This window comes from Takifugu rubripes, chromosome 1 (genome assembly GCF_901000725.2).
Source record: "Takifugu rubripes chromosome 1, fTakRub1.2, whole genome shotgun sequence".
Lineage (NCBI taxonomy): Eukaryota > Metazoa > Chordata > Actinopteri > Tetraodontiformes > Tetraodontidae > Takifugu > Takifugu rubripes.
The window spans coordinates 22,495,969-22,521,903 of NC_042285.1; the positions used below are offsets into that span (position 1 = coordinate 22,495,969).

At 45.5% G+C, this 25,935-nt stretch overlaps 1 protein-coding gene across 2 annotated transcripts; it reads left to right on the plus strand.

Annotated features, from left to right (window-relative positions):
• Positions 1–1,007: 1,007 nt before the first annotated feature.
• Positions 1,008–25,771, plus strand: LOC101072077 (uncharacterized). Of its 2 annotated transcripts, XM_029844302.1 has the most exons (21): positions 1,008–1,164; positions 1,875–1,942; positions 2,425–2,536; positions 2,688–2,840; positions 3,017–3,241; positions 3,826–3,968; positions 4,122–4,317; positions 4,428–4,568; positions 4,698–4,857; positions 4,990–5,171; positions 5,299–5,495; positions 5,704–5,827; positions 6,026–6,187; positions 6,333–6,470; positions 6,572–6,703; positions 8,025–8,246; positions 8,315–8,398; positions 8,558–8,699; positions 9,054–19,024; positions 24,801–24,930; positions 25,109–25,771. In XM_029844302.1, the coding sequence occupies exons 1-21, from the start codon at positions 1,093–1,095 to the stop codon at positions 25,117–25,119; spliced, it is 12,765 nt and encodes a 4,254-aa protein (XP_029700162.1). In that variant the 5' UTR covers positions 1,008–1,092; the 3' UTR covers positions 25,120–25,771. The 2 variants fall into 2 exon arrangements, with proteins under 2 accessions (XP_029700162.1, XP_029700158.1); XM_029844298.1 differs by lacking the exons at positions 24,801–24,930; positions 25,109–25,771 and having other exon boundaries at positions 9,054–19,292.
• The last annotated feature ends 164 nt before the right edge of the window (positions 25,772–25,935 follow it).

The window sequence follows — 25,935 nt, forward strand, 5'->3', positions numbered from 1 at the left end:
AGCCACACCATCCTTGTGTTTGATTCATCTGTTTTTTTTATTTCTGAAATGGCTTTATTTACATTATTTATTGAATTGTGATTATGCCACGAGAAACAACAACGTAGTAACGTTTCAGACCTGAAGGGTGCGCGATATTAAAAAGAAAAGATCAAAGTTCCGTCGGCTTTAATCTTTATAGACGAAAAGGACGTTATGATTAGGATGGCTCAGTCAGACAAGCTTCATACTACAGTGAGAGTTCAGGCAGACGGTCCTTTATTTTTTCTCGGTACAGTTAGTGTAGTTTGGCTTTTCTCGCACCATAGTTACATTGTGCATTTGGAAAACATGTGGCGGAGTAAGGTTGAAGTGGACCGCTACGTTTCGTCAGTACAGAGTTTCTATCCCTCACTGAAAGAGGTGAGTTTCGTTAGCATCTGTTAGCACCATGCTATTATCAAAACTCAGATGTTTTAATTAGTCGGTCCGGTATCACAACAGGCGGGTTTGGTTCCAACTGCGCTTACTTGATCCTTAATCGGTCACCTTGTATGTCAGGGTTGTTTGTATAAGCCCATGATTGAGACTAGGAATCAAGGCGACCGGCATGGGGATTCTGCTTCCACCCCTTCCTAACTAAGTTTTGCGCGGCAAGTTTTGGATTGCGATGATTCGGCGTCATTCATGTTTAAACATTCCGACTGGACACACGAAACGGGAAATAAGGCCTAGTTTTGAATTCAGGGAGTCGATAATGTTGGGTTTTTCCTATTAATAAAATCAGCCACAACATCCTTGTGTTTGATTAGTCACTTTTTGATTTCTGAAATGGCTTTATTAATATTATTTATTGAATTGTGATTACGCCACGCGAAACAACAACGTAGTAACCTTTCAGACCTGAAGGGTGCGCGATATTAAAAAGAAAAGATCAAAGTTCCGTCGGCTTTAATCTTTAAAGACGAAAAGGACGTTATGATTAGGATGGCTCAGTCAGACAAGCTTCATACTACAGTGAGAGTTCAGGCAGATGGTCCTTTATTTTTTCTCGGTACAGTTAGTGTAGTTTGGCGTTTCTCGCACCATAGTTACATTGTGCATTTGGAAAACATGTGGCGGAGTAAGGTTGAAGTGGACCGCTACGTTTCGTCAGTACAGAGTTTCTATCCCTCACTGAAAGAGGTGAGTTTCGTTAGCGCCTGTTAGCCCCATGCTATCATCAAAACTCAGATGTTTTCAGTAGTCGGTCCGGTATCACAACAGGCGGGTTTGGTTCCAACTGCGCTTACTTGATCCTTAATCGGTCACCTTGTATGTCAGGGTTGTTTGTATAAACCCATGATTAAGACTAGGAATCAAGCATGTTTAGTTAAGAGCGTTAAAGCTAGAGTTTGCCGACCGGCATGGGGATTCTGCTTCCACCCCTTCCTGTGTAAGTTTTGCGCGGCAACTTTTGGATGAATTTGGGGGACTCCACGTCATTTATGTTTAAACATTCCGACTGGACACACGAAACAGCCAGTACCGATTCTAAATATCTGCAACGTTACACACAAATATCAACAACGTAAACGTTTGATGTAAAGTAGCTCAGAATTTCTGACATCTACTTTGATGTCAATGTCTTAAATTTATGTAATCCTTAGATTAACATTAACTGTAGATGCTTTTAAAGTTATTAAACTTTGTCATCAAGAGTAAGTCATTAGAGGTGAGACATCTTAAATCTATAAACTTAGAAAGTTATGATTTACCACTTCAGAACTTTTCTTGTCATTTGTGTGTGGAAATCATTTTGTCCCCATTTGAGTACTAAGTGAGAAAATATTTAAATGTATTGTATCATAAAGCAAAAGGTGGTTTGTTCATTCTTATTCCTTTCCTTTTTACAGAAGTCAAAAGAAGGCTTTTCATTTGCGAAGTTGTACTTCGAAGTAAAGGAATATGAACTAGCAAAACGGTAAGTTCTTGAATCTTCCCACTGTCCAGATTTCACTAAGGGATGGTTGTCTAGAGGTTTTCTACATTGGCTCATGCATGCAATGAACAGCAGGACCTTCTCCACATTAGTCACCTACATAAAGCTCCAAACGACCGGCTGCCTACTTGTTTCCTGGCTCCCAAATGGAAAATCTTGGATATTGTCTTTTGGATTCAAGATGTTGCTGCTAGCGCTTTTCTTTGACACACTTTGGTGCAATATGCCAGTAAAACTCATGCTGCCATGGAGAGTCTGCTGTATTCATATGTGATTTCCTAGAGCCATAGTTGAAACTAGGGAATGATGCATTAAAAAACACTTTTGTATAATTACAGACCTTTTTTAGGCAACTGTGCCTGTTTAAGGTCTTAATGTTTAAACCATGTCTCGATATGAAAAAGGTTGTTATTTCTTCTTAGAAATTGGTTTATATTGACAGCAAGTATTTTTTTTCTTTCAAGATATGTATTAGATCATCTTAAGATCTATGTAAGGGATTATAAAGCACATAAATTCCTTGGACAACTCTTTGAAAGAGAAGGAGAAATCAACAAGGCAGTTCGATGTTATAAGGTATGGAACATGGATGGGGACTATTTTAGATCATGTAAAGACATAGCATGGGGGTTTTCTAAGGAGAAAGTGGTTGGATAATGATGACTGATAAAACATACAAATTCTTGAGGGAGGAAAGTGTATCTCTTCATTTTGTGTGTACCTGCAGAGGTCTGTAGGCTTGAATCCAGCCCAGAAAGACCTGGTGCTGAAGGTGGCTGAGTTACTGGTCAGTAAACAGGAATGTGACAGCACAGCACCGTTTTGGGTGGAGAAAGCTGCCAAGCTGCATCCAGGGCACCCTGCAGTTTTCAACCTGAAGGTGAGCCTCCAGTTCTTCTCAATTGACACCTGAATTTAAATTTGAAACAGATTTTCTCCTTCCGCTCTCAACTGGTAGTTAACCACTAAATTATCCTGACGTTTCAAGATTGCGTGTATTAATGCAGAAATTGGTGATTCACTGATGTTTTTATTTATCTGTGCAACGTCACACAGGAGTGTTTAAGTCATCAGGGCCAACAGAGTTGGAACCAGCTATATCTCCTACAAGCCGAAATGACAGCAAGACCAGCTGATGCTCATGTGAATGTGAAGCTGGTGCAGCTGTTGAATGAAGATGGAAGGCTGGAGGAAGCTGTTAAACACTGCCTAGCTACTGAGAAAAGGGGCATGCTGCGCCACAGTTTGGAGTGGTACACCGTGGTGCTACACACACTGCAGGTTAGACCTCTAAAATCTAGGATATTTAAAACCAAACCTGCCCAAAATATACCCACACATAGGGTCACAAGTGGCAGAGAGCTAATGAGCCGTTCCGACCTGTCGGTCATGTCTTAAATAGTGGAGTAGAAGCTTATACCTAGAAAAGGTTTTATATTTTTATGTTTGTAAGACGTTCTAAGGTGGAATTATGCTGATGTATTTTGCAAAAGTTTAAAGCATTTTGCTTCATTAACCAGAGAAAAACATATTTACCGTACTTTGAAATGTGTCTGCCCATCTTTGAATTTTGCATTAATTAGAATAAAAATAAAATCATTTGGATGTTTTTTTATACTGTCGTTCCATATTGCTACAAGACAGTACAGTGAGTTTCTGACAGTTAAAGCAAAGAGCAATTAACTTAAAAGAAGCTCACCATTAATTGCAATTAAAATCTTAATTACCGTAGTTGACAGCCCAATTGTGTATATATATATATATACCGGTATATATATTTACATATATACATACATACAGATATACACACACACCAGTGATATCACTCTCTCCTAAAATAGCAAAATGGATGCTCTTTGTTGCAGGAGTATCTCGCTCAGCCCAGTGTCTCTTGCAATGAGAAGATGTGTCGGCCTCTACAGAGAGAACTGTTGTTGGCCCACTGCAGCCTCCTGAGAATCACACTGTCTGACAGCAGCATGCAGCCAAGCCTCGATGCCCTTAAAAGGTAGGCTGTGCATTGAACAACAATACATAAAATGATTGAACATTGAGGTCAGTATTCTATGCTAGTTTTTGGTTTTGCAGCATGACCCTGCTATATTTATCCAGATCAGCACAGATGACACATCACCTGATCATGTTTTGTTTTTGTTTTTAGTTTTGATGAATCCATGCACACTCTGAGCCGCGTTGCTGGCCGGTACACAGACGACCTGTTTGAGATGTTCATGGAGATGAGAGGTCACCTCTACCTGCATGCTGGCACACTGCTTTTGAAGCTTGCTCAGGACCGCCAACAGACCTGGATGTCTGTCTCTGATCTGGCTGCACTATGCTACCTGCTGGCATACCAGGTACTGACACACAGCACCTTCCAGTGATGGATATAAGGCAAAACCAGGGGCTGTAAGCTGTAGAAAACATCCACACAGAATATATTGAGTGTTTTATCTTTTTCCACCAGGTCCAAAGACCAAAATCTAAAATGACCAAAAGAGACCAGTCATGCCTACAGCTTCTGGAGCTGCTGGCTAATGACCGACAAAGCCAGGCTGGCCACATGTTGTTCAGTCTGAGCACTAATGCAACCACCCTGATCGGAGAGGTCTGTTCGTGTCTTCTGACACTGTTTAAAAATAGGTTTTGTCAGTGATAATGTATTCATTGATTGGGTTTTTCTGTATGTTGCAACCTGGAGAGATGCAAATTCCTTTGCTTTATCTTCTGTGCGCAGGTGGTGGAGGCAGTTGGAAATCGTAGTGGTCAGGACTCTCTTTTTGAACTCCTATATGGACCACATGCCTCCACCGCATCTTCCTTTATTGCCAATGATGACATTCATACGATTAATCCCGTGACTCCAGATCTCCTTCACCTGGCCAAATGTGATAGTGGTATGATGCAGAACCCCCCCATCCCCCCATTGAGTAGAAGTTTACAGTAGAACATATAAACAATTTCCTGTTTCCCAAAATGATATTGGGAGAAGAAGGAAAAGGGGTTTTACATTTTCTCATGTTCTTCAGGCTCTATCCTGCTGCATGGAGGTGACCTGCAACATCTCACCTGGCTGGGGTTACAGTGGACCCTCCGTAGTCAAAGACCAGAAATGCGCCGTTGGTTGAAGCAGCTCTTTCCTCTGCACAATCTGGAAACCTCAAAACTAGACAGCAGTGCACCAGAGTCCATTTGTTTGCTGGATTTGGAGGTACAAGGAAGTCTGTAGAGCCACTTATTTGTTCTAACTTCATATGTAAATTTTGCAAATATCTCTTTCATTATTCCTTCATTTTTTTCCTTAAAATCATAGTGTTTCTTTCTTTGTTTCAATCCAGGTTTTCTTGTATGGCGTCGTGTTTTGTTGCCACTGTCAACTCCAGGAGACTGCGAAGATCAGCGGTGGAATGAACGAGCAGCAGCAGCAGCTGTACCAACCACGCTGCCTCCCTGTCCCACTGCTTCGCCTCTTGACCACTGGGAGACAGAGAGAATGGTGGAATGCCATTTACAGCCTCATTCACGGACAAGCAGTGTGAGTTGACCAATGTCACAAAGTTTAAAAAACATCCAGCATATATGTAAAAGATGTTATGAACTTTGGGGTACTTTGATATATTTTAATATTCCAAGTGCCGCTCATTTTTCTAAAGACTAAAAAAGTGTTGAACTTTATTATTACTACTTAATGCTGGAAAAACATTGTGTCGCCATGTTTTTGAATCTCCTATTCTCCTTTGTAGTTCTGGAACATCAGCCAAACTGCGGATGATTGTGCAGCACGGGTTGAACACTCTAAGAGGTGGAGAGAAACATGGACTTCAACCAGCAATGCTCATCCATTGGGCGCAGAGTTTAAGCCAAATGGTACACACATTTCTTGAAATATTTATTTATTCTACGGTAATTCCACGTCCTTGTCAAAGCCTGAAAAGAGAATTTCAGTCCAACTATCAACTTTTTAAAGCGTTCTGTCTTCATAATGCAGTGGAAACCACCATAAATATGGAGGCTTCAGTGTCTTCTTTGCTTGATGTTCTGCTCTTTCTGTGTCCAATAACTCAGGGTGATGGAGTGAACTCGTACTATGACCGGAAGGAGTACATCGGCCGCAGTGTGCACTATTGGAAAGTCGTGCATCCACTGTTGGAAAGGGTCAAAAACAGGCGCGGGATACCAGAACCTCTAGACCCTCTTTTTTTACACTTTCCATCCAAAGATATTCAGGTTATTACTCTCACAGGTTGAATCTCTAAAAAGAATTTGTAATTGAATTCCTGTTTATACTTGGGTTTCACCGAGTTTATTAAAAACATGGATATTAATTAAGGATCTATTTAAAGTGCTGATAATTCTGCTTATTCTGTGCCAGATTTCTGCTGTCAAAGGTTATAAAAAAGAAGCCAAAGTAGCTTACGCAACCCTCCTTGACATAGAAGGCAAGACAGAAGAGGCCATTGCTACCTTGGAAACTGTCAATACCATGTCATCAGTCTGGCATTTGGCTCAGGTATTTTCAGTGTGCTTTTATCCCCTCCCCATGGCCTTTCATTTACAAATGTTTGACAGCACTTTGTAATGACTTGAACAAAATGTGCTTTTTCTTGGCAGATCTACCAACGCCTGTCAAAGAAGGCCAGTAATGGTAGGGAGGAAACCCAGGACAGATGCGTCACACTGTTGAGAAATTTCCAGACCTATTTGTTGAAGATGTATAACGCCAATGCAGATGATATTGACAAGGCAGGTTCCTTTTTTTATGTCTTAGCAAACTAACTAAACAGGCTAAGAAGATTTTGTGTCTTATTTGCTGCTTGCAACATTAGCTACTTGGTTTCCCACCAGCTCTGAGCAACTGAGTATTGTTAATTGTGCTCACTCAGTGCGTTTACATGCCCCTCTTAAATGGGCTGTGCTCAGAATTGGACTTTGACTTCTTGTGTGCATCTGTTCCTTGTCCTGGTTTATGTGCAATGGAGAAATTTGGCTAACACCAGGTGGCAATATACATCTTTTTGGCAGATTAATACAGCTGGCTTTCTGGTTGAGATACTAGGTAACAAACAAATAGTCATGTGGCAGACCTGCATTTTGAACAATGGAAAGATAGGTAATCATACGGGTTTGTTTGTCTCGTACATAATGTCCGTTTTACTTATTGTGCAGATTAGATGTATGTGCTTCCTCATGGTCATGTTGATTTTCAGACAAGAATGCCATATACCAGGGTGTCAAACTCAATTGCACCTGGGGCCAAAACTCAAAGCACCCTTTAGGTCGTGAGCTGAAATTTTCTTTGCTCATGGGCCATTTTTTAAACTTAGAAAACTTTTTGAACTTTTAAACTTTAGAATCCAATTATTAAGTATATAAATATAGATATAGATATTTTCTTCAGAGCAGGACATAAAGGAGACAAGCTACTAGACTCTTAGCTACTTGGTTTCCCTCTGAACATACATCCGAGCAATGTTAATTTTGCTCATTTTTCAGCTGGTTTCAGTTAAGGTTGTTAAGTTGCAGAGGTAACTACAGACACTTGGAGCAGACGCTTCTGCTGAATGTTATCTGGTTCGTTTTGCAACTCTCTTCTTAAACGGTAGGGGGTTTACAGCCAAAAAGTTTCAATTTAATAAGAACTCAAACACCACCTACAAGACAACGTTTGCAGGAAAACGGACAGAAAACTCACCACGCAATAAGAAAATTAGGAAAATATTCCATTTTTTGTTTAGCTTAAATGGGTCTATCAGGCTACATGACAAGCGTCTTTGTATGTCTGACCCGATAGCCAGCAAATTTCGATCACCCTGTTAAAAACAAGTTAGGAGACAATACAAAGTAAAGTCAGAAGGTTATGTAGTGAACCAGTCTTAGCTTCCCTGGTGTGTGGTTTGCGAGCAACGCTCTCTTCCATCAAAACATTCAAAATTGAGTGACAATAATGACAAAACTCACCATTGGATCCTCGCAAATCTGGTTCTTGAAGGAGTTTTGGTAATTATGCATTGCGGTTGACATCATTTGTCAACTGTTATAACCATTGTTTCCATTTGTGGTACAGATTCCTATTTCCATGGAGGAAATTGTGGATCTTCTGAGCGATGTGAACCACCAGCTGGTTGAGAGTGGAGGAACCATAGATGAACAGGATGATGAGGGCCAAAAAGGACCAGCCCACTCCAGCCCTGCTCATCCCAATGAAACCTCCACAGCAATATCTCACTTGAAGTTTTCCACTCCCTCTCCCAACAAGAGCATAGTTTCTCCAACTAAGAGACATCTGGTAAGTCCGTGCCATCATTTAAATAAAACACTGAGACAAGAAAAAAGATTTCTATGCTTTTCATTCAGATTTCTCCAAAGACACCACCTCACTGGGTGGAAGACCAGAAAAGCCTCGTCCAGATGCTGTGTCAGCAAGTGGAAGCCCTTAAGGTTAGAATAGATGATATAGATGTACTGTAGTATATATTTTTGGACATTTGACACCGTTTGTGTGGACATGTCTGTTCTGCTTTGTTTAAAGCAGAAACAAATCGTTGGTTTAAATGTATTTAAATTTTTCATCTTTGTTGCATTTATTATTTCCCGTAGAAGGAGGTCCATGATCTGAGACAGAGCGCCTCAGTGAATGCAGGTTCCCCTCATCATAAGATGTATGGGGATAGTTACGGGGCCGAAGGTCTCCAGGAGACGTTTAATCCTGTCCAGTCTTATCATGGAGCCCCTCAAACAGGTCAGTGATGTTTGCGCATCATTTAAGGTGTGTTTGCTGTATGAATTTCATGTATTTTGGATGTTGTCACAATTTTGTAAATCTGCTGATAATGTGATTCAACAACAACAAAACTTGATCTCAATAGAAATATGCTTAAGTTCTGAAGTTTTGTTGTTGCAACATTGTGAAATGAACAAAAGTTAGTTTTGTTTTTCTTCCCCGTGGTTGCCACTACAGGCCCTTCTGTGGACTATAACTAGTCCCCAGCACATAATTCACAGTATCTCCTACACACAGCAGCAAATGTGACCCCCACCAAGGAAATTTGTCACTATTTGGCAAAACTCACAGAAATCAATTTGTGTATTTCAGGGAATGTGCAATTTTGGTTTTCCTTTCCCCTGGTCCAGCACCCGAAAAATATGGAGGGTACAAAGCACAGTGAAATCCTGCTCGATCTTCTTACATCAGACATTCCGGCTAAAAATGATACTGCAACAGACTCGTCTGCAGTGAAGGAAAAGCAGCCCAGCCAAAGTGGTATCTTCACCTTTGGCAGCACAGGCACTGGAAATATCTCTGGAAAGACAGAGAATCTATTCAAATGTGGGGAAGTTTCAAAACCAGCCTTTGGGATTCCAAAATCTCCAGCGGGAGAGGAAAAGACACCAGAAAGTGACAACGACAATACTCATGTTGAGGAGGATGAGGATGGTCCTCACTTCGAACCCATTGTACCTCTTCCTGATAAAGTAGATGTAAAAACAGGTGAGGAGGAGGAAGAGGAGATGTTCTGTAACCGAGCAAAACTTTATCGATTTGATACAGAGACAAAAGAGTGGAAAGTGCGGGGAATTGGCAATGTTAAAATCTTGAAGCACAGCACTAAAGGGAAGGTGCGTCTGTTGATGAGGAGGGAGCAGGTCCGTAAGATTTGTGCAAACCACTACATCACTTCTGATATGATACTGAAGCCAAATGCGAGCTCTGACAAATCCTGGGTCTGGAATGCCCTTGATTACGCAGATGAAGAGCCCAAGACTGAACAGCTTGCCATTCGCTTCAAAACAGTTGATGAGGCATCACTTTTCAAAGCCAAGTTTGAAGAAGCAAAGAAAGTTGTGCTCCAGTCCCCAGAGAAGGCCAAACCTCAGGAGAAGAAAGAGGAAACATTGAGTGCTTCAGAATCTCTGGCAGCTCGATTTGCACTTAAGGAAGGAGAATGGGAATGTTCAGTGTGCTGTGTTAGAAATAAATCTACAGATGAACGATGTGTTGCTTGTCAAACAGCAAATCCCGATCCTTCAGCCAAACCAGAAAAGCAGCACATTCCTGACACCAAGGCAAGTCCTTTTACTTTCAAATTTGGCATTGATTCATCAAATCCATCTGGTTTTACTGCTCTCGGAGCATCTATACCACCAGCCACCTTTACGTTTAGCACCACAAAGCCTTTAGACCCAGTGAGCGTTGGATTTGGATTTGGATTTCAGTCTTCTGAAGACTTTCAATTTGGCCAGAAAGACCCCAATTTCAAAGGATTCTCTGGAGCCGGTGATCAGTTGTTCTCATCGTTACCAGCAACTCCCACCAAGACGGATGGTTCAAATGAGCTGGAGGATGACGGAATGTATAAAACAGAGGAACACGCTGATATTCAGTTTGAACCAGTGGTTCAAATGCCCGATAAAGTGGACCTGGTGACTGGGGAGGAAGATGAAGAGGTTCTTTATTCTGAGCGAGTCGAACTATTTAGGTTTGATTCCAGTGTCAGTCAATGGAAAGAGCGCGGCGTGGGTATCCTGAAAATCCTAAAGAACCCAACTAATGGAAGGTTTAGAGTTCTCATGAGAAGGGACCGGAGTCTGAAGGTGCGCACCAACCATTGGATCACCACCACCATGAACCTGGAGCCGCTGGCATGTTCAGACAGAGCCTGGATGTGGATGGCAAATGACTTTTCCGGTGGAGACCCCAAGCCTGAACAGCTGGCTGCTGAGTTCAAAAGTCCAGAGGTGGCTGAGGAATTTAAGCTGAAGTTTGAAGAATGTCAAAAGCTTCTGTTGGACATCCCCCTCCAGACCCCCCACAAGCTTATTGACTCAGACAGAAAAGCGCACCTCATTTGGAAAGCAGAAGAAATTAAGTCGGGTTTTAAAGACCTTGTGACTGGGGAGGACGATGAAGAGGTTGTATATTCTAAGCGAGTCAGACTATTTAGATTTGATTCCACTGTCAATCGAAAGAAAGTATGCGGCGTGGGTATCCTGAAAATCCTAAAGAACCCAACTAATGGAAGGTTCAGACTTCTAATGAGAAGGGACCAGGGTCTAAAGGTGTGCGCCAACCATTGGATCACCAGCACCATGAACCTGAAGCCCCTGGCATGTTCAGACAGAGACTGGATGTTGATGGAAAATGACTTTTCCGATGGAGACACCAAGCTTGAAGAGCTGGCTGCTCAGTTCAAAAGTCCAGAGGCAGCTGAGAAATTTAAGCTGAAGTTTGAAGAATGTCAAAAGCTTTTGTTGGACATCCCCCTCCAGACCCCCCACAAGTCTATTGACTCAGGCAGAACAGCGCACCTCATTCAGAAAGCAGAAGAAATGAAGTCGGGTTTAAAAGACCTCAACTTCTTTTTAACAGATGACAAAACAAAAATCACAGATGACGACAGTCAAGAAGACGTTGATGCATCCATCAGTGCTCCAAGCCTTGTCATGGCTCAAGGTGAAACTACAGGCCCCAAACTGGAGTGTGACAATTATGACCTAAGAAAAGAAGCTTTGGACGATACAGCAGACTCTTCAATCTACGCCTCTCCTCTCTCCAGCAGCCCCCAGAGAAAGAACGTTGTCCGTTCCGGAGAATCTACTGGGGGCTTCAGCGTCACCTTCCAGCCAGGCATTAGTCCCTCAAAGTCTCCCACTGAGCTTAACCAGAGCAGAGCCTCTGTGGGCACAGATGACAAGCAGGACACCACACAGGAGGAGGAGCGGGATGGGCAGTATTTTGAACCGGTCGTCCAAATGCCTGATAAAGTGGACCTGGTGACTGGGGGGGAAGATGAAGAGGTTCTTTATTCTGAGCGAGTCGAACTATTTAGGTTTGATTCCAGTGTCAGTCAATGGAAAAAGCGCGGCGTGGGTATCCTGAAAATCCTAAAGAACCCAACTAATGGAAGGTTCAGAGTTCTCATGAGAAGGGACTGGAGTCTGAAGGTGCGCGCCAACCATTGGATCACCACCACCATGAACCTGAAGCCCCTGGCAGGTTCAGACAGAGCCTGGATGTGGATGGCAAATGACTTTTCCGATGGAGACGCCAAGCCTGAACAGCTGGCTGCTGAGTTCAAAAGTCCAGAGTTCGCTGAGGAATTTATGCTGACGATTGAAGAATGTCAAAAGCTTCTGTTGGACATCCCCCTCCAGAACCCCCACAAGTCTATTGACTCAGGCAGAACAGCGCACCTCATTCAGAAAGCAGAAGAAATGAAGTCGGGTTTAAAAGACCTCAAATTCTTTTTAACAGATGACAAAACAAAAATCAAAGATGATGACAGTCAAAAAGACGTTGGTGCATCCATCAGTGCTCCAAGCCTTGTCATGGCTCAAGGTGAAACCACAGACCTCACCATGGAGTGGGACAATTATGACCTAAGAAAAGAAGCTTTGGACGATACAGCAGACTCTTCAATCTACGACTCTCCTCTCTTCAGCGGCCCCCCGAGAAAGAAAGTTTGCCGTTTCAGAGAATCTACTGGGGGCTTCAGCGTCACCTTCCAGCCAGGCATTAGTCCCTCAAAGTCTCCCACTGAGCTTAACCAGAGCAGAGCCTCTGTGGGCACAGATGACAAGCAGGACACCACACAGGAGGAGGAGCGGGATGGGCAGTATTTTGAACCGGTCGTCCAAATGCCTGATAAAGTGGACCTGGTGACTGGGGGGGAAGATGAAGAGGTTCTTTATTCTGAGCGAGTCGAACTATTTAGGTTTGATTCCAGTGTCAGTCAATGGAAAAAGCGCGGCGTGGGTGTCCTGAAAATCCTAAAGAACCCAACTAATGGAAGGTTCAGAGTTCTCATGAGAAGGGACTGGAGTCTGAAGGTGCGCGCCAACCATTGGATCACCACCACCATGAACCTGAAGCCCCTGGCAGGTTCAGACAAAGCCTGGATGTGGATGGCAAATGACTTTTCCGATGGAGACGCCAAGCCTGAACAGCTGGCTGCTGAGTTCAAAAGTCCAGAATTCGCTGAGGAATTTATGCTGACGATTGAAGAATGTCAAAAGCTTCTGTTGGACATCCCCCTCCAGACCCCCCACAAGTCTATTGACTCAGGCAGAACAGCGCACCTCATTCAGAAAGCAGAAGAAATGAAGTCGGGTTTAAAAGACCTCAACTTCTTTTTAACAGATGACAAAACAAAAATCAAAGATGATGACAGTCAAAAAGACGTTGGTGCATCCATCAGTGCTCCAAGCCTTGTCATGGCTCAAGGTGAAACCACAGGCCCCAAACTGGAGTGTGACAATTATGACCTAAGAAAAGAAGCTTTGGACGATACAGCAGACTCTTCAATCTACGCCTCTCCTCTCTCCAGCAGCCCCCAGAGAAAGAAAGTTTGCCATTTCGGAGAATCTACTGGGGGCTTCAGCGTCACCTTCCAGCCAGGCATTAGTCCCTCAAAGTCTCCCACTGAGCTTAACCAGAGCAGAGCCTCTGTGGGCACAGATGACAAGCAGGACACCACACAGGAGGAGGAGCGGGATGGGCAGTATTTTGAACCGGTCGTCCAAATGCCTGATAAAGTGGACCTGGTGACTGGGGGGGAAGATGAAGAGGTTCTTTATTCTGAGCGAGTCGAACTATTTAGGTTTGATTCCAGTGTCAGTCAATGGAAAAAGCGCGGCGTGGGTGTCCTGAAAATCCTAAAGAACCCAACTAATGGAAGGTTCAGAGTTCTCATGAGAAGGGACTGGAGTCTGAAGGTGCGCGCCAACCATTGGATCACCACCACCATGAACCTGAAGCCCCTGGCAGGTTCAGACAAAGCCTGGATGTGGATGGCAAATGACTTTTCCGATGGAGACGCCAAGCCTGAACAGCTGGCTGCTGAGTTCAAAAGTCCAGAGTTCGCTGAGGAATTTATGCTGACGATTGAAGAATGTCAAAAGCTTCTGTTGGACATCCCCCTCCAGAACCCCCACAAGTCTATTGACTCAGGCAGAACAGCGCACCTCATTCAGAAAGCAGAAGAAATGAAGTCGGGTTTAAAAGACCTTAACTTCTTTTTAACAGATGACAAAACAAAAATCACAGATGACGACAGTCAAGAAGACGTTGATGCATCCATCAGTGCTCCAAGCCTTGTCAAGGCTCAAGGTGAAACCACAGGCCCCACCCTGGAGTGTGACAATTATGACCTAAGAAAAGAAGCTTTGGACGATACAGCAGACTCTTCAATCTACGCCTCTCCTCTCTCCAGCAGCCCCCAGAGAAAGAAAGTTTGCCATTTCGGAGAATCTACTGGGGGCTTCAGCGTCACCTTCCAGCCAGGCATTAGTCCCTCAAAGTCTCCCACTGAGCTTAACCAGAGCAGAGCCTCTGTGGGCACAGATGACAAGCAGGACACCACACAGGAGGAGGAGCGGGATGGGCAGTATTTTGAACCGGTCGTCCAAATGCCTGATAAAGTGGACCTGGTGACTGGGGGGGAAGATGAAGAGGTTCTTTATTCTGAGCGAGTCGAACTATTTAGGTTTGATTCCAGTGTCAGTCAATGGAAAAAGCGCGGCGTGGGTGTCCTGAAAATCCTAAAGAACCCAACTAATGGAAGGTTCAGAGTTCTCATGAGAAGGGACTGGAGTCTGAAGGTGCGCGCCAACCATTGGATCACCACCACCATGAACCTGAAGCCCCTGGCAGGTTCAGACAGAGCCTGGATGTGGATGGCAAATGACTTTTCCGATGGAGACGCCAAGCCTGAACAGCTGGCTGCTGAGTTCAAAAGTCCAGAGTTCGCTGAGGAATTTATGCTGACGATTGAAGAATGTCAAAAGCTTCTGTTGGACATCCCCCTCCAGACCCCCCACAAGTCTATTGACTCAGGCAGAACAGCGCACCTCATTCAGAAAGCAGAAGAAATGAAGTCGGGTTTAAAAGACCTCAACTTCTTTTTAACAGATGACAAAACAAAAATCACAGATGACGACAGTCAAGAAGACGTTGATGCATCCATCAGTGCTCCAAGCCTTGTCATGGCTCAAAGTGAAACCACAGGCCCCAAACTGGAGTGTGACAATTATGACCTAAGAAAAGAAGCTTTGGACGATACAGCAGACTCTTCAATCTACGCCTCTCCTCTCTCCAGCAGCCCCCAGAGAAAGAAAGTTTGCCATTTCGGAGAATCTACTGGGGGCTTCAGCGTCACCTTCCAGCCAGGCATTAGTCCCTCAAAGTCTCCCACTGAGCTTAACCAGAGCAGAGCCTCTGTGGGCACAGATGACGAGCAGGACGCCACACAGGAGGAGGAGCGGGATGGGCAGTATTTTGAACCGGTCGTCCAAATGCCTGATAAAGTGGACCTGGTGACTGGGGAGGAAGATGAAGAGGTTCTTTATTCTGAGCGAGTCGAACTATTTAGGTTTGATTCCAGTGTCAGTCAATGGAAAAAGCGCGGCGTGGGTATCCTGAAAATCCTAAAGAACCCAACTAATGGAAGGTTCAGAGTTCTCATGAGAAGGGACTGGAGTCTGAAGGTGCGCGCCAACCATTGGATCACCACCACCATGAACCTGAAGCCCCTGACAGGTTCAGACAAAGCCTGGATGTGGATGGCAAATGACTTTTCCGATGGAGACGCCAAGCCTGAACAGCTGGCTGCTGAGTTCAAAAGTTCAGAGTTGGCTGAGGAATTTAAGCTGAAGTTTGAAGAATGTCAAAAGCTTCTGTTGGACATCCCCCTCCAGAACCCCCACAAGCTTATTGACTCAGGCAGAACAGCGCACCTCATTCAGAAAGCAGAAGAAATGAAGTCGGGTTTAAAAGACCTCAACTTCTTTTTAACAGATGACAAAACCAAAATCAAAGATGTCAACAGTCAAGAAGACGTTGATGCATCCATCAGTGCTCCAAGCCTTGTCAAGGCTCAAGGTGAAACCACAGGCCCCACCCTGGAGTGTGACAATTATGACCTAAGAAAAGAAGCTTTGGACGATACAGCAGACTCTTCAATCTACGCCTCTCCTCTCGCCAGCAGCCCCCTGAGAAAGAACCTTTTCCGTTTTGGAGAATCCACTGGGGGCTTCAGCGTCACCTTTCAGCCAGGCATTAGTCCCTCAAAGTCTCCCACTGAGCTTAACCAGAGCAGAGCCTCTGTGGGCACAGATGACAAGCAGGGCACCACACAGGAGGAGGAGCAGGATGGGCAGTATTTTGAACCGGTCGTCCAAATGCCTGATAAAGTGGACCTGGTGACTGGGGGGGAAGATGAAGAGGTTCTTTATTCTGAGCGAGTCGAACTATTTAGGTTTGATTCCAGTGTCAGTCAATGGAAAAAGCGCGGCGTGGGTATCCTGAAAATCCTAAAGAACCCAACTAATGGAAGGTTCAGAGTTCTCATGAGAAGGGACTGGAGTCTGAAGGTGCGCGCCAACCATTGGATCACCACCACCATGAACCTGAAGCCCCTGGCAGGTTCAGACAGAGCCTGGATGTGGATGGCAAATGACTTTTCCGATGGAGACGCCAAGCCTGAACAGCTGGCTGCTGAGTTCAAAAGTCCAGAGTTCGCTGAGGAATTTATGCTGACGATTGAAGAATGTCAAAAGCTTCTGTTGGACATCCCCCTCCAGACCCCCCACAAGTCTATTGACTCAGGCAGAACAGCGCACCTCATTCAGAAAGCAGAAGAAATTAAGTCGGGATTAAAAGACCTCAACTACTTTTTAACAGATGACAAAACAAAAATCACAGATGACGACAGTCAAGAAGACGTTGATGCATCCATCTGTGCTCCAAGCCTTGTCAAGGCTCAAAGTGAAACCACAGGCCCCAAACTGGAGTGTGACAATTATGACCTAAGAAAAGAAGCTTTGGAAGATACAGCAGACTCTTCAGACTCCTCTCCTCTCTTCAGCAGCCCCCCGAGAAAGAAAGTTTGCCGTTTCAGAGAATCTACTGGGGGCTTCAGCGTCACCTTCCAGCCAGGCATTATTCCCTCAAAGTCTCCCACTGAGCTTAACCAGAGCAGAGCCTCTGTGGGCACAGATGACAAGCAGGAGGCCACACAGGAGGAGGAGCGGGATGGGCAGTATTTTGACCGGGTGGTCCAAATGCTTGATAAAATGGACCTGGTGACTGGGGAGGAGGATGAAGAGGTTCTTTATTCTCAGCGAGTCAAACTATTTAGGTTTGATTCCAGTGTTGGTCGAAGGAAATTGCGCGGCGTGGGTATCCTGAAAATCCTAAAGAACCCAACTAATGGATGTTTAAGAGTTCTCATGAGAAGAGACCGGGGTCTGAAGGTGTGCACCAACCATTGGATCACCACCACCATGAACCTGAAGCCCCTGGCAGGTTCAGACAGAGCCTGGATGTGGATTGCAAATGACTTTTCCGATGGAGACGCCAAGCCTGAACAGCTGGTTGCTGAGTTCAAAAGTCCAGAGTTGGCTGAGGAATTTAAGCTGAAGTTTGAAGAATGTCAAAAGCTTATGTTGGACATCCCCCTCCAGATCCCCCACAAGCTTATTGACTCAGGCAGAACAGCGCACCTCATTCAGAAAGCAGAAGAAATGAAGTCGGGTTTAAAAGACCTCAACTACTTTTTAACAGATGACAAAACAAAAATCACAGATGACGACAGTCAAGAAGACGTTGATGCATCCATCAGTGCTCCAAGCCTTGTCATGGCTCAAGGTGAAACAACAGGCCCCACCCTGGAGTGTGACAATTATGACCTAAGAAAAGAAGCTTTGGACGATACAGCAGACTCTTCAGACTCCTGTCCTCTGTTCAGCGGCCCCCCGAGAAAGAAAGTTTGCCGTCTCGGAGAATCTACTGGGGGCTTCATCGTCACCATCCAGCCATGCATTAGTCCCTCAAAGTCTCCCACTGAGCTTAACCAGAGCAGAGCCTCTGTGGGCACAGATGACAAGCAGGACGCCACACAGGAGGAGGAGCGGGATGGGCAGTATTTTGAACCGGTGGTCCAAATGCCTGATAAAGTGGACCTGGTGACTGGGGAGGAAGATGAAGAGGTTCTTTATTCTCAGCGAATCAAACTATTTAGGTTTGATTCCATTGTCAATCGAAGGAAAGTGTGCGGTATGGGTATCCTGAAAATCCTAAAGAACCCAACTAATGGAAGGTTCAGAGTTCTCATGAGAAGGGACTGGAGTCTGAAGGTGCGCGCCAACCATTGGATCACCACCACCATGAACCTGAAGCCCCTGGCAGGTTCAGACAGAGCCTGGATGTGGATGGCAAATGACTTTTCCAATGGAGACGCCGAGCCTGAACAGCTGGCTGCTGAGTTCAATAGTCCAGAGGTGGCTGAGGAATTTAAGCTGAAGTTTGAAGAATGTCAAAAGCTTCTGTTGGACATCCCCCTCCAGACCCCCCACAAGTCTATTGACTCAGGCAGAACAGCGCACCTCATTCAGAAAGCAGAAGAAATGAAGTCGGGTTTAAAAGACCTCAACTTCTTTTTAACAGATGACAAAACAAAAATCAAAGATGACGACACTCAAGAAGACGTTGGTGCATCCATCAGTGCTCCAAGCCTTGTCAAGGCTCAAAGTGAAACCACAGGCCCCACCATGGAGTGGGACAATTATGACCTAAGAAAAGAAGCTTTGGACGATACAGCAGACTCTTCAATCTACGACTCTCCTCTCTTCAGCGGCCCCCCGAGAAAGAAAGTTTGCCGTTTCGGAGAATCCACTGGGGGCTTCAGTGTCACCTTCCAGCCAGGCATTACTCCCTCAAAGTCTCCCACTGAGCTTAACCAGAGCAGAGCCTCTGTGGGCACAGATGACAAGCAGGACGCCACACAGGAGGAGGAGCAGGATGGGCAGTATTTTGACCAGGTGGTCCAAATGCTTGATAAAGTGGACCTGGTGACTGAGGAGGAAGATGAAGAGGTTCTTTATTCTGAGCGAGTCAGACTATTTAGGCTTGATCCCAAGGTCAGGCGAAGGAAAGTGTGCTACATGGGTATCCTGAAAATCCTAAAGAACCCAACTAATGGAAGGTTCAGAGTTCTCATGAGAAAGGACCAGGGTCTGAAGGTGTGCGCCAACCATTGGATCACCACCACCATCAACCTGAAGCGCCAGGTAGGTTCAGACAAAGCCTGGAGGTGGAAGGCAAATGACTTTTCCAATGGAGTCGCCAAGCTTGAACAGCTGACTGCTTACTTCTTAAATTCAGAGTTGGCTGAGGAATTTAAGCTGAAGTTTGAAGAATGTCAGAAGAAATGAAGTTGGGTTTAAAAGACCCGAGAAAGATTTTTTTAACCGGTGGTCCCTTTGCCCGACCTGGTGGAGATTTGGCAACAGGACCAATCTCTATCGCTGCGATAAGGAAGCAGCTCAGTGGAAGGAAAGAGGCATTGGAGACCTCAAGATCTTGCAGAATTATGAAACTAAACACGTGAGATTGTTAATGAGGAGAGACCAGGTTCTGAAAATCTGTGCTAACCATTGGGTCACGTCAGCCATGAAACTGGAACCAATGAAGGGTGCAGAAAAGGCCTGGGTCTGGAGCGCCATGGACTTTGCTGGAGTCGAAGAGGGAAAAATCGAGCAACTGGCTGTTAGATTCAAGCTGCAGGAGACTGCAAACACCTTCAAACAGATATTTGAAGAGAGCAAGATTGCACAAGAAAATAAAGAACTTATGAGCCCGGTAGCAGCAAGGGTCACCACACAAGAAGGTGGGACCATGCAGTCCACACCTACTGCAACACCTGTGTGTGGAAAAGAAGCCATTGCTGTTCTAGAGGAGACCACGAAAGAAAGTACAGAGCTTCCCCCTGAAAATACACTGTGTGCAGCTGTGTCTCCTGGTCCAGGCTCAAAGACTGTGGTTTCACCTCCCAAGTTTGTCTTTGGGACCGATAGTCTTCATAGGTTTTTTGGTTCTCCTAAGCCTCAGTCTGACACTGAGACATCTGCATCTGTAGAGAAGACCAACGATTCTGGCCCACCTCCATCTGCAGCACCTGCATTCAAGATCCCAGAGAAAGGTAAAGCAAGTGCAAGTGCATGTTTCAGGTTTTGGCCGATTTCAATTAATATCACGACTGATTTTGCTCATTAAAATTTACTTAATTGTCTTCTTTAATCTGCACTTTATTCCTCCAACATTGTTTTGGTATCTGAAATCCTTTTCAGATTTTCTAGGCCTTCCCCAATTTACCTTCTGTGATATATTCTACATACAGTATATTTGATTTAATTTAGGAGTGAGATATTACCTTGTGAAACAATGCTGTAAACGTTTTTAAAAAAAAATCTGTATATATAAAATAAATAAATAAAAATTTCCTCTTGCACAACACCCTTGTTTAAGTCTTCTGTGGTGAAAATTGATGGAACACAAATGGGATTAAGGATTTATTTCGCTACCAGATCAGCTGCCAGTTGCAGAAGCCACTAAAAGCAGATAGGAGGAGGAAATTCCTCCCAGATGTACGCAATCACTTCCTCCTGCAAGTCATTTGGGGCTGATTCTGCATCGCGTTTCAGCACAGATTTAAAACGACAGCTGAACAAGAGTCGATTAATAGTTGGGAATTGTGCAACATGCCATGTAAATACTTGTTAACGCCCTAGTTTATCTGACAGACGGCATCAGTACATCAACCCAGGTGCGTGTTTCCTGCAGACCATTTGAACACCGCTGTCACGGTTCAGCCTTCCCCAGTCAAAAGAATTTAACCATAACTGTGTAATAAAATATTTAAGTGAAGGGCTGTAGTCTTTAGAGTATCTTTCACACCTATATGTCTGATCTCCTCCAGACATTAAGAAGCCATGATGCCATTATTATCGTGGACTTCAGTCGTTGCCACACTTTCATCGCCTCTAATGGAAAAATATTTGGCCTGGAGCACCTGCGCAGCTGATGTAATGTAGTCATATTTTCGCAGTGGCAGTGAAACAGTTGTGATTGTTTGATGAAAGGGTGCGTGCCCTTGGTACAACACATTTGTATGGTATATCACGCCCTCGCATGGTCTCCTCAGGAAGCCTCTATTCAGGCCTTTTAAGGCAAATGACCTGTGTTGACGTATATAAATTCCCATCGCCACGGTCGTTTGTCAGTTCTTACGCTCTTCACCTCGCTAAGAAAACCTCCACGAGTCAGGCTAACTGGGTGTTCCTAGTTAGCTCTGTCTTCGTTCTGGCTGCAGCCGACTCAAATTTAGCTGAACTGCCCCTGTTGGTGTTAGCCACCGGCTAACCACGGAGCACTAATTTTGAGTTTTGTCTTCATGCAAATTTCCGTCTCGCTATGAGTTCAGAACCTGATCATGTGAGGAAGAAGTCTTCAGTTCGCCCGTGTCCTCAGGGGTGCAGCTCCTCCCTGCACAAAAAGATCTTCATGACGCTTGTCCCGTCTGCCTGGGGATTGTTCATGTCAGGAGGGCATTGACGGAGCCAGTCTCATGTGCACATTGCCGCCTGCTCTGTGGTCCAGCCCTTGAGACGAGCTAAATTCGTGGAGAAAGTACCCGATAAGGCAACTGTGGCTCAGCAGGACCCACTTCTTTCCTCATCGAAGGGACTAGCTTTGTCTATGTTTGAAGTCGAGGAGCTTCTGGTCGGAGACAGCTGTCACGACAGTGATGGCCTGCTGGACATCAGTACACTGCTGCTGCAGCATCGGCCATCCAACTTGACACATCCTTCGTCTCACCGTGCCGTTGCGCAACTGAAAAGCTGTCCATAGAGTGGCCTTTTCCTCCGCCGGCTCAAAAAACATTGCGATTCACGGGATTTTTCCTCCCTCCTGAACCGACGACTGTTAAGAATAGCCTGCCTATGTTCCCGACTTTGTCGCGGAACTGACTTCGACATGGCACAAACCACTGTCTACCCGCGCCACTGTGGACAGTTTTTGGAATTGGACGGAGCGGACTAGACCGGTCTGGTCAGTATTCCTCCCATGGAAGTGTCCTTAGCATCGTATCTGGCCCTGTCCTATAATCACGGTATCGGTGGCTCTGCCACACTCCCGTCGAAGCACTGCAGGTTCTCCGCTTCACAGCTGGAGAAAAATTACCGGTCACAGGCAATCACAGCTCGTGCTTTGAGCTCTGTCGCTATGCTCCAGACATACCAAACTATGTCTCTGGCAAAACTCGGGGAGAATATGCCTCCAGATAGTCCACTGGTCCCTCTGCTTAACGAAGTTAGGATCGCTACGGATCACATCCTTTGTGTGTCCCGCTGTGCCGCGCTCTCCTTGGGGAGAGGGATGGCTTCCACGGGTGTGGCACAGAGGCACCTGTGGTTAACTCTCTGACCTCCCAGAGAGGGACCGGGCAATCTATCTGGACAAACCTGTATTGGCTGGTGGCTTGTTTGGTCAGTCACTTGACGCCATCCAGACAAAGTTTGAGCTGAGGAATAAGAACGCTGAAGCTCTCAGCAGCATAATTCCCAGGTGCGATACCAAACCTAAATAGCCTGCTAACCTCCGTGGATCTGCGCTACCACATCCTCCTAAAAGATCGGCACCCGCTGCGGGGTTGGAGCCTCAGCCAACAAAGAGTATGTCTGGTGGAAACCCATGTCACTCGGCTTGGAACAAGGGCCCAGCCTCCATAAAGGCTCACACCCGGACGGAAAAAGCCTCAGTCGTCCTGATTTAGGATTGACTCAGGAGGGACTTATGCAGCAGGGAGACACCGCTGCCCCTCGTCTGTTGCCACCGAAAAGGCCGCGCTTTCATTTTGTTCAGACAACGAGCCCCGAGAGGCGCTCCGTTTCCCCATACAGTCTCCCAAACACAGTGTTTCAGATCACACAAATGCCCCAATAAAGGTGCCCATTGTTCACTGTGTGAATGTTCCAAATGTGCAATTAAGTTCAATAAAGGTCCAATTATCTTCCCAAAAAAAATATGAACCACGAACATTGGGGTGGACTGGTAACGCCGCTTCCAACTCACCCACAGTACTGCAGGTCAGCCGCTGGCCGGTCACCTCCCTCGGTGGCGCGCATGTGCAGTCGCACCTTGGATAGAGAGGACCATTGCCACAGGCTACCGTTTACAGTTCAAAGGTCAGCCCCCTGGTTTCCGCAGTGTTGTATCTACAGTTGTGGGGAACGAGCCGGCAACAGTATTGAGGGAAGAAATAAACAACAAAGGAGCGATATGAGTTCCCGTTTTGGATGCGAACAGAGGCTGGTACAGCCGCTATTTCGTTGTTCCGAAGAAAGGGGGAGGACTCCGTCCTATTCTTGATCTTCGAGTGCTAAACAGATTCCTACGAACTTATAGATTAGAGATGGTAACACTAAGATGGCTGCTGAGCGCTAGGAGATTGGCTTACAATGATCGATCTCACAGACGCTTACTTTCACATAGCGATACATCACAGGCCGTTTCTTGGTTCTGCCGTTCGGTCTGTTGCTTGCTCCCCGCACCTTCACCAAATGTGTCGAGCCAGCGTTGGCTCCGCTTCAAACACTTGTTCACATATTAGCCTATCTGGACGATTGGGCTTTAGTTGCGAGCTCCGAGGAGCGAGCAGCTGCGCAGCTGTCATAAACACTGACGCACATCCGAGCACGGGGCTTTTTAGTAAATCTTCAGAAAAGTTCAATGATCCCCAGTAAACAGTTTTCCTTCCTCGGGTTGGAAATATGTTCCCTCTCAGGTCGGGCACGTCTGTCGGAGCACAGGGTGGCGGCGTTTCACCACTGTCTCAATTTTAGTTGGGACGCAGACTGCGTTTCCGAACGGTTTTACAGCAGACAGGCATGATGGTGTCAGTGATCGCAGTGGTACCACTCGGGCTGTTAAAGATGTGAGCGTTTCAACGCTGGACAGTGTCTCACCAGCTTTGTGTACCACTTCACCTCCAAATGAAACTGGCAATAACGCCGTCTTGCATGACGACTCTCCTCCCGTGGAGGGAACCCGGGCTGTTATGTCTAGGATCTCCCATAGGTAGGGTGTCTTTTCGCAGAGTGGTATCCACAGATGCGTCCCTGACAGGGTGGGGGACACTGCGACAGAGCAGCAGTGAGAGGGTTGTGGACTGCGGTGCAATGAAGGCTCCACATCAAGAACTGTTGGCAACCTTTTTGGCTCTGAAACATTTCCCTCCTGTTCTTAAGAGCTATCATGTTCTGATGAGGACAAAAAATAAGACAGTGGTTTCTTACATAAACAGACAGGGAGGAACTTGTTCTCTTCCCCTCTTGAACCTGTCTCACTCTCTGTTGCTGTGGTATAATGCTTGGTTCCTGTCTCTCAGAGCTACGCATGTTCCGGGTCACTTGAAACTGGGACCGGACCTTCTCTCCAGAGGCAGCCCTCTAGTGAGAGAAAGGAGGCTCCACCCGTCTGTCGTGGGACACATATGGAGCCGTTTTGGCAGGGCACAGGTGGATCTGTTTGCCTTCAGGACAAACACCAACTGCCCCTTGTTCTCTTCCATGACTGACCGCAGCCCACCCCTGGGGATGGATGCCTTAGCGCACCTATGGCTCCACACTCTGCTGTATGCATTGCCCCCAGTGGAAATCATTTTGCCAGTGCTGGAGAGAGTACGCCAGCAGGGGCTCTCCCTGATCCTGGTGACCTCTTGCTGGCCAGCAAAATCATGGTATGCGGAGATAATCGGTTTACTGGCATCCAGACCCTGGCAACTTGCTCTCCGCAGGGACCTCCTTCCCCAGGCAGGGGGGAAAGATTCTTCATCCATGACCGGAACTGTGGCGGCTGCATGCCTACCTGTTGAAAGGTCCAACTTGTTAGCTACTGGTTGGACTGTTGGATTTGTTAAGAATGCTGGAAGGTCGGTGTGTAAAAGGCTTTGCATACACCTCTCTCCATGGGAGTGCCTCATCCACGTTGTTTTCTTCCCATCAGGCACCTGTGTCGTCCGTGTCACAACAGGGAGAAAGCTCGGGGCCAAAGGTCACGCCATCATTGAGGAGCAGCCTCTGCTGTTCAAGAACGACCCCTACCACCCTGACCACTTCAACTGCAACAACTGCGGGTAAACACACGCACACACACAGATCACTCTCACTTACGGTACAATGATACGGTATATACCGCCCTCTACTGGACAACTGTAGGTCTAAACCCGAAATATTGTGTTAATGTCATAGAGGTTAATTCGAATCGTATAGAATATTTTAAACTTGCATGGATTTACATCTTGTGTATTTCAGAAAGGAGCTGACCTCTTATGCTCAAGAGCTAAAGGGGGAGCTCTACTATCTGCCCTGTCATGACAAGATAAGCGTCCCCATCTGTGGGGCCTGACTCCAAAGACTAGAAGAAGAAAACATTGATCCCCATGTGTCTTTGATCCTCTTTTTCTCCGTTCTCCTCCTCTGCAATGTTTCCCCTTCGGTCAGTTTCCTTCTTGCTTTTCTTTCTGTTCTTTTTATTGCTTTTTACATCAGATGACATTGCACAATCAATGACTTAACATCTACATCCCTGCCTGACTCAGCAATCAGGATTAAGACTGTCTGGTCAGTTCTTCAAACAGGGTCAAGCCTTTATTTCCTCTGATAGCTTTGCAGTTGGTAGAGCACACAGTTCTGTCTGGCTTTTATTGCTGGTAGAATTTAAAGGCATCACGGTAGGTGCAGACAAATCAGCTCAGGGCACATTTCAGCTGCACTTGCTGGAAAAACTAAAATATCAGAAAATTAAAAGTGATAATTACATCTGCCCAGTGAAGTAATAAATACCTGAGTAATCAAAAAGAGAAAATGCCTTTTCCAACTGAAACTTTTAATTATACACAATCTGTAACAAATAAAAACTAATTTTGAATTCAGGTCGTTGATAACATCGGGTTTTTCCAATTAATAAAATCAGTTACAACATCCTTGTGTTTGATTCGTCACTTTTTGATTTCTGAAATGGCTTTATTTACCGGTACATTATTTATTGAATTGTGATTACACAACGCGAAACAACAACGTAGTAACGTTTCAGACCTGAAGGGGGCGCGATATAAAAATGACAACGAGTGCCGAAATCC

Coding starts and splice junctions, on each gene's coding strand:
- LOC101072077 (XM_029844298.1), top strand. CDS start 1,093: ATGTGGCGGAGTAAGGTTGAAGTGGACCGCTACGTTTCGTCAGTACAG. Junction 8,247..8,314: donor CTCCAACTAAGAGACATCTG/GTAAGTCCGTGC, acceptor CTTTTCATTCAG/ATTTCTCCAAAGACACCACC. Junction 8,700..9,053: donor TCATGGAGCCCCTCAAACAG/GTCAGTGATGTT, acceptor TGTGTATTTCAG/GGAATGTGCAATTTTGGTTT.